This window comes from Ylistrum balloti, unplaced genomic scaffold (genome assembly GCF_031769215.1).
Source record: "Ylistrum balloti isolate Yb309-2 unplaced genomic scaffold, AGI_CSIRO_Ybal_v1 Utg369772, whole genome shotgun sequence".
Classification (NCBI taxonomy): domain Eukaryota; kingdom Metazoa; phylum Mollusca; class Bivalvia; order Pectinida; family Pectinidae; genus Ylistrum; species Ylistrum balloti.
Window position 1 is genome coordinate 84055 of NW_026781965.1, and position 13058 is coordinate 97112.

The 13058-nt window shown below is 34.7% G+C and overlaps 2 protein-coding genes across 12 annotated transcripts in view; one reads left to right on the forward strand and one right to left on the reverse strand.

Annotated features, from left to right (window-relative positions):
- Window positions 1-13058, forward strand: part of LOC132543837 (uncharacterized) — a 187111-nt gene that overhangs the window by 57839 nt on the left and 116214 nt on the right. The window lies entirely within an intron of this gene.
- Window positions 1-13058, reverse strand: part of LOC132543870 (collagen alpha-1(I) chain-like) — a 99813-nt gene that overhangs the window by 8204 nt on the left and 78551 nt on the right. For 4 of the 11 annotated variants that reach the window (XM_060207390.1, XM_060207394.1, XM_060207388.1 and 1 more), the window contains 11 exons: window positions 12665-12727; window positions 11473-11562; window positions 8274-8330; window positions 7969-8001; window positions 7702-7737; window positions 7234-7269; window positions 6901-6945; window positions 5772-5834; window positions 5003-5083; window positions 4016-4069; window positions 1352-1438 (listed from right to left, as the gene is read on the reverse strand). In XM_060207390.1, the coding sequence (XP_060063373.1) occupies window positions 1352-1438; window positions 4016-4069; window positions 5003-5083; window positions 5772-5834; window positions 6901-6945; window positions 7234-7269; window positions 7702-7737; window positions 7969-8001; window positions 8274-8330; window positions 11473-11562; window positions 12665-12727 (645 nt within the window). The remainder of the gene's footprint in view (window positions 1-1351; window positions 1439-4015; window positions 4070-5002; window positions 5084-5771; window positions 5835-6900; window positions 6946-7233; window positions 7270-7701; window positions 7738-7968; window positions 8002-8273; window positions 8331-11472; window positions 11563-12664; window positions 12728-13058) is intronic. The other 7 variants (XM_060207397.1, XM_060207395.1, XM_060207389.1 and 4 more) reach the window with 6 other exon arrangements.

Here is a 13058-nt window from a genome sequence, read left to right on the forward strand (position 1 = left end):
TAGTGGTACAGCAGATACCTGAAGTGGTACAACAGATGCCTATAGTGGTACAACAGATACCTATAGTGGTACAATAGATACCAGTAGTGGTACAACAGATACCTATAGCAGTACAACAGATACCTGTAGTGGTACAACAGAAACCTATAGTGGTACAGCAGATACCTGAAGTGGTACAACAGATGCCTATAGTGGTACAATAGATACCTATAGTGGTACAACAGATACCTGTAGCGGTACAACATATACCTGTAGCGGTACAACAGATACCTATAGTGATACAACAGATACCTATAGCGGTACAATAGATATCTATAGCGGTACAACAGATACCTGTAGCAGTACGATAGACACCTGTAGCAGTATGATAGACACCTGTAGCAGTATGATAGACACCTGTAGCAGTTTAACACACACCAAGGTTTTACGATGGATACTTCCTACAATATAAGGTTGGGTGGTGTAGTGGGAACACACTTGCTTTTCACTAAAGCATTTGGATTTTGATTTCCCAAACAGATGCTGAAAGGTATTGGATCACTTTAAACTACCTAACCAATGTTTTTTTCCCCTGATGCTCTAGTGTCCTTCAATAGTAAGACCTCTCACACCTGTTCCTCCAGGTCAACAAATGTGATTAATCTAAGCTTAAAGCTTGTTTGCAATTGTTGTAAATAAATAAAATGTTGCTGTTTCTGTGTAACTTTTAACAGAAGTAATCTGTTTTCTGCCCCAGAACACTTTAACAAACTATAAGAACTTGTGAATCTGTTTTGCTTTTTAGCCATATTTAGAGTATACATTTTATCTCTGGATTTACCCTTACTTGTTGTCTTCAAGATATTTACAATGTGATTATGCCTATTTATAGTAATCAGATTATATCAAAAGTAAACAAGCCCAGCAAAATTTCTGTTAGAAGCTGTACAAAATCCATGTTTTTAGATTTGGGTTTCCACCGTTTGTGGTTAGGATCTGTCTCTGATATTTAAAAAAGAACCCTGTTAAAGTTAAGCCCATAAAGAGTAAAACACCATGGTAACACCATATTTACAGACACTTTATAAGAGCCTGGTAGTTTTCACAGGATTTAATTACTTATATCAGTAATTAGTTCCTAAACATAGGTCACTGTGAGTGTTATACAGGGTTGTTGACAGGGCTTTATCAGAAACATAGATAATTATTACTGCTGCCATGGTTGTAAATGCAGGATAGGGCACTAACTTCACACAAAACTTCCTTACAGCAAATACACCTATCCTGGCATAAAATTTTGTTTATGGTACATGATTTTGTTAAATAATGAAATATGGTGTCACCATGGTTACAGGAACCATGGTTACTATACCTTGAAGGGTGGCTTATTCCATCCACACCCCGCGAGGGGAAGTCCATTCTCCCCTACAGGACAGGGAGCATCCAATCCTGGACTGCCCTGTGTGTTAAAATGTTAGCATACAACATCAAGCAAAGCTGTTAGCCGTAAGCCTGATGAAGTTGTCTTTACTGTATTTATGGTAAGTCCAATATGACATTTCAAAAAGTATTGATTTACACAGTAAAATGTATCAATAATGCCTAAAATTATAAAGGAAAACTTCCAACTCTCTCAGCAGTAGATATTTTTTTCTAGACAACTTCATCATTGAATATTAAGTAAATGTATACACATAGTAAATCATGATGAAAACCTCTCCACCAGAATTGTTAAACATATATAAAATGAACATACAAGGCCACTGTTTATTCAAATACAACATTCAAATGTGATGATTGACACAGAATTAGGTAGGTAGTAATCAGATGTGATATAATTATGTATGTAAACCCTATCTCATTTGTCTGCACCTGTGTTCCTGTACACCTGTATATATCATAATTGTGACGATATATGTCTGTACTTGACCATGGTACATTTAGCTTATCAGCCTTGTTGTTCACTTTATACACTAAGAACTATTTACAACAGATGGAAAAAAAGCAGCAGTGCATAAAATACAATATTAACTCATAAAATCATATTACCGGGTATGTAATATTAACTCATAGAGTGTTATTATGTAATATCTAACCATGAGATCATACATGTAGTGTATAATATGTCCTCACAAAGTCATACATGTACTATTTACAAATTAACTTTAACATTGTTACTCTAACTGGCCCTAGGGTAATCACAGGTTTTAAAGACACAATTTACGTACTGTAGAATCATATTTACTTTGAACTCAAAAAAATGAATTTTCATCAACATTTGTCTTTCGGTGATGAATCAACTTTACAAACTTCATTAATACTGAAGTCCTTTTTTTAAAAACCTTTTTCAGGAAACATAAATTCCTGGAAAAAGATTTACCCACAAAATCATTGAAAATAAAACCCTTGCAAAGATGAATGACTTTACAGTATATTTTATGCTTAACATTTTTTTTTTCAAATTTATAATCTGAGAAGTTGAAGATATGTTTACCATTTTACAATAGATCTTGTCCATCTTGTGATTTTGGAATTGCGACTTATTGTACCTAACACTATAATATATGATGAGTTGAGATCAACAATACCTGAAGCTTATTGATATATATACAACTAACATATTGATCTAAATAGTTCTGTATAAAGCACCTTGTGAGATAACTGTTTGTCACTGGGGTTATCAAAGAATAAGCATAATAAGTATGTTAGTGACTACTTACAAAGGTAATAAAAGACTAATGTTGATAACACTATCTCACCTTCACAACAGGTATATCATTATCATTGTTAAAAATACAAATAGGACATCAAGGAGACAGCATTGTGCAGATCATTATTTATATAAATTATAACCTTAGACTCAAAATGTCTAATTCAAACTGATATATACCATCGAAATCAAATAAAAAAGGACTTGGAAGGATCAGAACTTAAATTGCCCTTCTATGATAACAAAGTATATAAAAAGTTCAAGGAAGCATGACTTAGAGAATGCATATCAACATAGAAAAGCTTTCATTGCAGTAGGAACAACAGTAATGATATGCTCATATTGGCTAATTAAGGGGACTTTGCATCAAAATGACCAGGTTGTTAAGGGGACATTAAACTCAACAGCAAACAAATCAAGCATAAAGTAACAGGTCGTATTCTAGCATGTAAAACATTTCATGGGCTCTAACTTCACACAATCACAAACTCTTTTATCAATGCCCATATCCTCATTAGAATTGTTTACTATATAAAGTAACAAAAATATTATGAAAGAGCAATGGTTTAGGAAAAAATTTCAAAAGATTTATGCTGCTGCGGAATAAAGTTTCAAGGGCCATGACTCCAGTAAAAAATAGTCAATTGCCAATGATCCTTTTCAAGTACCTCTGCATATTAAGGTCTTTCACTTTGCACGTTACAGCTATCAAACATACGTTTTGGAGATGTACTAACAGGTTTCGACTTTTTACTAAAACAACAAGAGATTAAGATAGAAAGGAGGTAAATCAAGGTAATACATCTGGCCTACAAATTGAAAGTCCTATCAAATGGTTGATCACAGTGGCAAGTTAAAATCAACAAATGTGTAGGAGTTGTTTTTATGAACTGTCATGGATGAACGGATACACTGACACAGTGACTCCTATATACTCCCTTCAGCCATGCTTGCAGTGAGACATATTTATTGATACTTTATGATCATATCTCCTTGATGTCCTACTAAAACAAGAGTCGGACATCACAAAACAACACTGTACACAACACAGACTCATCGGTCAATACAACAACCAATACCATACAAAATGTAAACATTACACAGAGAAAATATAGAAATAAAACATGTTTGCATAGGAGGAATATATACTATAATGTAACAGTAGATATAGATGAAATTACATTTCAGATCTATGTTTTCTTGAAATTATTATTGTGAAATATCTAAACTATAGATATAGCTGACAGAAAGTGTTTGTGACAGCCTTCCATGAGGTTTACACATCCATCAAGTTACAGCCGTCAACTGACAGAATAATGGACTTACTGCCTCGCCCATTTCACCCTTCAATCCCCTTCTGCCTCGCTTTCCTCGTATTCCCTACAACAAAAATATTACTGCTACTTACACTGTATATTTCTAAAAATTTATGATGATCACATGATGAAATTCCTGATATTTCAATGAAACAGTAATGAATTCAGTGGTAAGATCAATCCTACTGACAAAGAATGACAGGTAAGTACCGAGGGTTTCCTACCAGTGAATCCTTAACTAACCCTCTTGATAAAACTTAATGGTCACATGGGCTCTGCAAAAGCCATCATTTGTTGCTGAAATATGTCATAAAAATCTTATTGTTAACAATATATGAAAACAAATTCCAACAAAGTTTGAAAAAAAAAATTGCACTTCCAATGGATATTTTACAACTATGTCTACAAAACGCCCAAGGAAGGGGCCTTAATCACCCCCTGAATTGTATAAAAATTGTCATTTACATTGGTGTGACATATGTTAAGAAATCATATTGCCAAAAAAACAAAAATAGACCATGTATTTTAAGTTTCTCTGTCAGTTTTCGAAATCTTGTACAGAAATTGTGATATTGAGAACAAATCCCTGAATGTCCAATTAACTGAAATATTTAGATAACATAGGTTTGGAAAGTTGTTGGCAAAGAATTCAGAACAGAGATGCAGGAAGAAGTCAGTATCGTGGAGAAAGTTTCTTTTGGGGGGTTCATGAGATTTATTATAGTACAATCTAACACCACAGCATCCTATAATGAAGCTCACCGATTGTGTAATTCCACAAATAAGTTGCTCCACAGGATTTACACAACAATGCCTTATAACATATGTTCTACAAATGCTGCACAATGATGCCAGAGATTAGATTAGGCTCAAAGTAACAGTGATGAGCATGCAGAAATTCTGTGTCTATTACAGTACAAAGTGACACCACAGAGAAGGGCTCAGAGAAGGGCTCAATTAAGACATGCTTTTGAAATCTTGAAGTCAGAAAGCCTACCCGGTCTCCTTTCTCTCCTTTACAAGTACAGGCCTCTGCTCCTCCAGGTGTTAAGATTGCACCAGATGGTCCAGGTGGGCCCTGATTATACACAAATAGAAAACAGACTTCAAATGTTAAAGATGTAGACTAGCAAAGTCTGATTACACATACATCGTAGGAGAATTACAAAGTTTTATGGAATATATATATAGAACAACAGAAATATACTTACCTTTCATCTGCAAAAAAAAAAAATACTCTTCATTGTTATCAAATAATTTTTGAACGATATGATGTATAAAATGGTAAGTCCATGGCCACATAAAATCTAAATCAGTTTAATTAGAAACAAAATATCAATAAAGACAAAATATGAAAGCATAAATGTTTGTTTACTCTGTAACAAAAATAACATCAGAGTTCCAGAGTTTATGTTATGTCATACCAGCTAAGTTGGCACAACCAGCAACATATGAAATTTCAAAGTACAATTTCGCTCACCTTTTATTCATCTCAAATCTGTAAACATTAAATTGGGTCAAGGTCATATTTATTTGATTAATGATAAACATAGAGATGTTTTGTAAGATAAAAGCTTAAATTACTCACATAACCATATGAATTGGCCTTGGGTTCTAATCTGTACAACCGTCAGAAATCTATTGGGTAAATTTAATTAACCAAACACTCATTTGCCTTTCAATAGGGCTAATAACTCATTCTAGCAACAGCCTGCATTTAATCCGTTTTGGCTTATGACACAAACATCACCTGCAACCCATCTTACCATCGGCCCCATACTGCCTTCATTCCCTTGAGATCCTTTGTCCCCTTGTGGTCCAGCCTCTCCCTACATCGTAACAAAAATGAGCTCATTCAAGTTACTAGCATGTGAGTGTTATGTCAGGGCAGTTCCCTCTCATTCATTACAAGTTATCTTAATTCATTAGAAACAATAGTTTTTATTAATGTTTAAATAAGAGGCTAACAAGGCCTGTATAACTCAGCTGTTTTGAACAGAATCCTAGTAATCTAAAAGCAGACATAACAGGTTAACTTATGAGAACTTCCCAGTAAGTCAAACAGTAGAGTGTCCAGATAAAGACTAACGGGGTTCTGTAATTCAAACCCAGTGGAGGTAGGGTATTTCTTCATTACCCCTTTTTATAGATTTGGTGCCATTGACCTCTCAAATAGACAATTGAAATCCTCCTTAGAGATGGAGAGTACATGTCACCTAACTATCCTCCAATAGTTTAGTTTAGCGGTAGAGTGTCCCAGCGGGACACAGTGTAATACATCACTCCTTCCTATTACAATAATTTTCCTTTCTAATACTTTTAGGTCATAAAACAAGTACTTGCGGTTTTGGTGTGATAGTTAAATACTGTAAACAGACTTAATACAGCACAATCAAATTATACTTCCATGTCACTTTCCAGTAAATTAGCACAATAGTGAATTAGCACCTCTACAATGATTGCTATATAAACATCATACTGAAAATGCAATTAGCATCATCATATTTCTGTGTAATATTTTCCAAGAACACCAAGAACTAGCATTTTAAAGCATAACTTTCACTTTCCATTGTGACCTCCTCTGTTCCCTCTTCCTGCGGTACTACCATCTTTATTAACAAAGATTATTCCATGACGATATGTGGTTAAAATTGGCGATGAAGTAGAATGGATTTAAAGACATACTCCACACCAAGAACATAAGCTCACCTAGCCTAGATGAGCCAGAACGATTGTTTCATTTAAAACTAATAATTAACCAATGAATGTTTTGTTAACCAATATCAATTACCCAACATGAATTTCTTTTATCTACGTATATCAATGGTCATTTATCCAACTGTGCTGGAGTGTATAGTGACTGCAGGAGTGACAACACAGATACAAGTGACTTACAGGCAATCCCATTGGTCCAATCTGTCCTCGATCGCCTTTATCGCCCTGGAGAAACAATCACCACCCAATTACATCAGTACACCATTAATATCAGTCATATATGGTACACTTAAAATTTTTATTTTTCAAATTAAAAACTTGAAATAATTTTAAAGCTTACAGCATTCTTTGAATTGTCAACATATGTTGATATCTCAAGTGACAAAATAACAGGTCAACACATTTACAGCAATGTATGTTTTAACTTTGATTCATCTTTGTGCACGATGTACCACTGATGTGATATCTATATGGAATGACATGCATTAGTCCTGTTAGGAATTCATAACTTACTGCCCCTCCTTTTGGTCCAACTGGTCCCCGCTCTCCCTAAAACCAGACATCATAAAATAGAATGGTCCAGGGAAAAATCTATGTTAACACTGTAAACAGGGCTCGTCTTACGCAAAACAGACCATCTCTATATCCACACCAATATCACATTCAAAGCATAAGAAAATATTTTGTCATGTATCAAATTTCAATAAGAATACCTCACATATGATTACTTGGTTACTGCTATTTTATCACATTATTAAATATGAAATAGCTTGTTGATACTTAAACATAATAAATATCAGCAGCACCTTTGATAACACAACATTAATATATTTTACTGCTTCCAGCCAATTTTGCAATCCTATCAAACCAGAGAGCATTTTATCATACTCTAGTTAAAGTAGATAAGACAACAATGTGGAACCTGTCAATGTTAGCAGGAAAGGTATCATGTAATAAAACACATATTATGGGTAAAGTTACCTTGATACCAGGAGCACCATCTAGTCCCATGGGTCCCTGTGAGGTAAAACAAGTCACATGACTTACAGGACATGGGATAAATCAAACATTGATAAAGGTAAAATGAAGGGGTAAAGTTATTTTTCAACATATAACATTGGTTCTGGGTTTGAAGTTAATAAACAAGTATAGGTCAATGAAAGGAGAAGACATACAGTACACAAATTATAATTAAAGGGAGATAATTCTGTTATTAAATATGCTAAAGAAAAACCATCATCCTCTTACCTGTGGGCCAGGTGGGCCTGGAGGTCCTGGTAGCTGTGAAGGTAAAGTATATATAATTATATCATAGTGTAATACATGTTTACAAAAACAAATCATTATTTAGTTAAAAATCTTAACAATATCATACTATCTGCCCATTTCTCAATTTCAAAAATACTGCTAACGTATTTGGACTTCTTTATGAACAAGGTCTGAATAAAAAATAATATTACATTCATGTTTTCCAATATTGTAAACTATAACATCATTTTTTTTATACAGTAACATATTGGTACTGTATATATCTTTTAAATATAAAAACTTACAACCCTTTGAATAATGGTGCCTTCCATTCCTTTTCCCTCTATAATTCCTGGCTCTCCCTAGAAAACAACATCATATAATCAATATCACTATACCACTCTATAATAGTTATAGGTAACGAATCACTTATTGTTTGAAGTGAACGCCCAAATTTCATAAAAATAATACAATGACAACAAGGGAGGTAACACTAGTATTGATATGATGAAATATAAAGTAAAGCTGAACCATGGGGATCATTATTTTTTAACTATTGTTGAACTTTTTTATGGTGTAGTCATCAATGAACCTACCAGTTTAGAATAGTGTTACAGAATCACACACTGATGATCTATTACATGTTTTTTAGAAATTGCTTAAAAGCTTTTTATCATAGTTAAACAGTAACTAACGACTAAGCTGGTTACAAATTTGAACTTCGACAAAGGTTATTTACTGCATGAATTGTCTTATCAGCTTTTGTAATCTAAGAGAAAATATGACCTTGTTCTATGACTAAAATAACTGCTCTGCTGTTGGGTTGGAAATTAATTATGACCCAGTAGAAATCTTATAGCAAGAGATATCTAAAATTTATCATGACTCGATAGAAATCTTACAGTGAGAGAATTGAAATTGATTATGACTGAACAGAAATCTTACGGATAGAGAGATTTAAAATACCTGTGTTGTTCTGAATGATAATACAAAACCTTGTTGCTTATTAAACATTCATCCCTGTTACCTTGAAAATGCATCAAGGTCATTCATTATTTAATCAAGGTTGCTATATAGAGGAAGTGGTTTTGATGAAAAAGTTGATGCCAGACTGTGATTATCAATATATTGTAATGTGTTTCATCTTTCTATGGCAATACCATATTTTATCACAAATACCCCCTCCCCTCTTTTGTGTGCTTCCTGGAACTAGGGGTTGATTACAACAAAGGCTCTTTCAGGCCAGGGAAAATTTTTAAAATGTCTATGATTTGTTCTCCTTCCAGGTTAACAGTTCCTTGGGGAAAAAGAAAAATACACTACTAAAATTTAGCCTAAAGTGTCAATAAAGTCACCATTTTGAGTCTCTACTTTTTCCGTTGTTTAATTTACCACAAGCATCAGCTTTATTGATATGCTGGGGCCATTACAAGTGTAAATGATTCATTGTAACCAGTTAAAAGGAATAAACTGCCTCAAATGTTAAAGATTATCTCCTACCTATGAAAGCTAAAGTAATTTTATCATGTGCACACGGTCTCACCATTTCCTGTCTTCTTCAAGATAATAAAAGACCCATAGGGCCTGTATCACTTGTCTGGATCTTAAAGCCCAGCAATGCCTTACATGCCTAAAGAAATTGATAGATTTTTTCTATTGACTGAGACTCAACACTTGAAACTGATTTCCCTCCACGCAAACATGCTTCAGACCAATTTTGGACAATATCCTGCAATTCCTGAGAAACAAATTAGATTTTCCCTATTGGGCCCCACTCCTCAGGCCCAAGGGGGCCGAGACCCACTATTTATACAAAACTGATTTTCCGTCACCAAAGCATGCTTCAGACCAATTTTGGACAATATCCTGTAATTCCAGACCCACCATTAACATGAAATTGGTTACTTTCCCTAAGGATCCTTCAGACCAAACTTCATTAAATCTGCTCAGTCATTCATGAGTAGTTGCAATGTATGGTCAAAGTTGACAGACTACAGATAAGGGACCCAGCATTATCTAAAGCTCACTAATGTTCATGGGGGATGCTCAGAAATAAGCCCAATCCCTACAGATGGTCTTTTCATTGGGGGAGGGCCCACTTATTTGCAGTACAATAGGCACTTATCATGTCCTAAAACATGCGTAAACACAACAGAACATTGTCCTCATGCTACACAAGCCACACCCCCTAAATTCTTACCTATATCTTGTGTTTCCAAGGACAGCATGCAAAATAAAGCATTCGTGTGAGATTGTTATTTAATCCTGAAATTCGGAAAATATTTCAAATTACTTTTACTTCAGATATATACTTAAACATGAATACTGTAGTCATGCTACTAACAAAGTCAAATTGTGTCCTTATTGAATAATTCTCTCACAAACTGCATGCCAACGTCTTTGATAAGGAAATTCATCACTTCTTTCAGGTTCATCAAACATTTGTTCAATTGTAATGCTATTTTTGAAACATGATTATGTAATTTTAAAAATTTTCCTCCATACATCAACATTATGCAATACAGCTGGCAAGATGATTATTTAATCTTCTACCACCCTTCCACACTTATCTCTGATAATATTCACCAGAAATGATCTACACCCAAAGACAATGCTTGGCTCTATTCTCAAGCTCTTTAGTTTGAAGAAACACACGCACACACATACATAAAGACATATGTGTTAACGTTATCCTAGTAACCTTGTCTGTATGAAGTGTATGTAAATGGGGAATATTCAGGGTCGTTTTCTTGAACTTTTTTCAGGACATGATTAAGAAACTGTAAAGTTTGGATTTTGCTGGTTTTGAAGGAAACAGAAATGTATTGAAAGTTTTGAAGCCTATCTGTGGTATCTGGTCTTAATCACCCAATCTACACAACCAAGCATCATGACCTACACATGGAGATCTTGAGTCACAGTTATGACACATCCTTGAGTAATGGTCAAAAAATGGGGCTTACAATTTCTTTCACACACAGACTGTTATGTTGTCCATCACTACCAAGTATCATTAGATAAACATCATTCTTCCACTGCCAATCCATAACATTAATACCATTGAATGTACTTGGAAAACAAAATAACAAAGCATGCCTGTTGTAATTGTTGAAATACAACTTTGGAATAATAACTGGTAAGTAAAATCAATTCAAATACACATTACTACCAACCAAAACATTATAACAATACAGACATGCAAGTTTAGTGTCACACAATGACACAAAATCAATGATTTCTGATGATGATACCATTAAAAATCAGATGCTATGAGATAATTATTTGTATTTGTGCTTGTTTACGAGCATGCATTACACCTTTGATAAAAGGACTAGCATTCTCACTACTGGTATAAAACAGGCAATTATTGTTTCTCTATAACAAAAACTTAAAAAAAGACACAAGACACAAGACAAAGTAACATGTAAACACTGATAACATTACTGATTTATAATCTGTGCTGTGTGGATCTAACACATGCCACAACAGTGTTGATAAACTTACGGGGGGCCCTGGTAATCCTGGAGGTCCAATCAGTCCATCACGGCCAATCAGGCCCTGGGCTCCTTCTTCACCCATCTCACCCTTCATACCCTGTATAAACAATACATACCATTACACTTGTATGAACTAGTCACACCATCACCCACCTGTATACCTGTATGAACAAGTTAGATCATTACACACCTGTATGAATTAACCCCATGACATACCTGTATAAACAAGTTACACCATTCCATACTTGTATGAATTCAACCCATTACATACGTGTATAAACAAGTCACACTATTTCACACCTGTATGAATTTACCCCATGACATACCTGTATAAACAAGTTACACCATTCCATACTTGTATGAATTCAACCCATTACATACGTGTATAAACAAGTCACACTATTTCACACCTGTATGAATTCAACCCATGACATACCTGTATAAACAAGTTACACCATTCCATACTTGTATGAATTCAACCCATTACATACGTGTATAAACAAGTCACACTATTTCACACCTGTATGAATTCAACCCATGACATACCTGTATAAACAAGTCACACCATTCCATACTTGTATGAATTCAACCCATTACATACGTGTATAAACCAGTCACACTATTTCACACCTGTATGAATTCAACCAATGACATTCCTGTATAAACAAGTTACACCATTCCATACTTGTATGAATTCAACCCATTACATACGTGTACAAACAAGTCACACTATTTCACACCTGTATGAATTCAACTCATTACATACCTGTATAAACAAGTCACACTATTTCACACCTGTATGAATTCACCCCATTACATATGGGTATAAATAAGACACACCATTACACACCTGTATGAATTCACCCCATTACATATGTGTATAAATAAGACACACCATTACACACCTGCATAAACTAGCTGCACCATTATACATGTACATATACATTAAAGAACAAGTTGTCAAATGCTAAAATGTTTTATAGGTAGAAATTACAATCATTTTATATCTAAAGTATAAGTGATAAAGAAATACAAAAAGATTCCAAGAATCATCATCACCGTAAATATACAATAACCAAAGGAAGATTTCTACCAGTGGAATCTGAATCCCTGAAACAACATGCTATGTAGGGAAGTGCAAACACAAAGGAGAGTCAAACAAGGAGAAAGTTACCACCATATTGGCAGCGCACACTCACAGGAACGCCTCTAGGCCCGGGCTTGCCATCCTTCCCTGGTATGCCTGGAGTGCCCCGTTCACCCTGGAGAAAGCAGAGAAGGGAGGGAGAGCATCAACAGGGGTAAAGCTTGGTAGGTCAGACAGCATTGTAGGAGAACAGAACAAGCTTCTTACGGCAGAATCATATACAAGGGGAATATTAAAAATTGTGCAGAATAAGATATCAGGGGAACATTACCCATAGACATGAAGGCAAAAGATTTGGATTGGGAAAGAATTTACAAATACGGAAGGATTAAACTGGTAGAAGAAATACTGTTCAAATGTGTGGATTTACATCAACATTATCATGAGTATTCCCGTAAGCCTGACGTCCATACTTTATCTACCATGCAGTCAGGCATTGACGATGA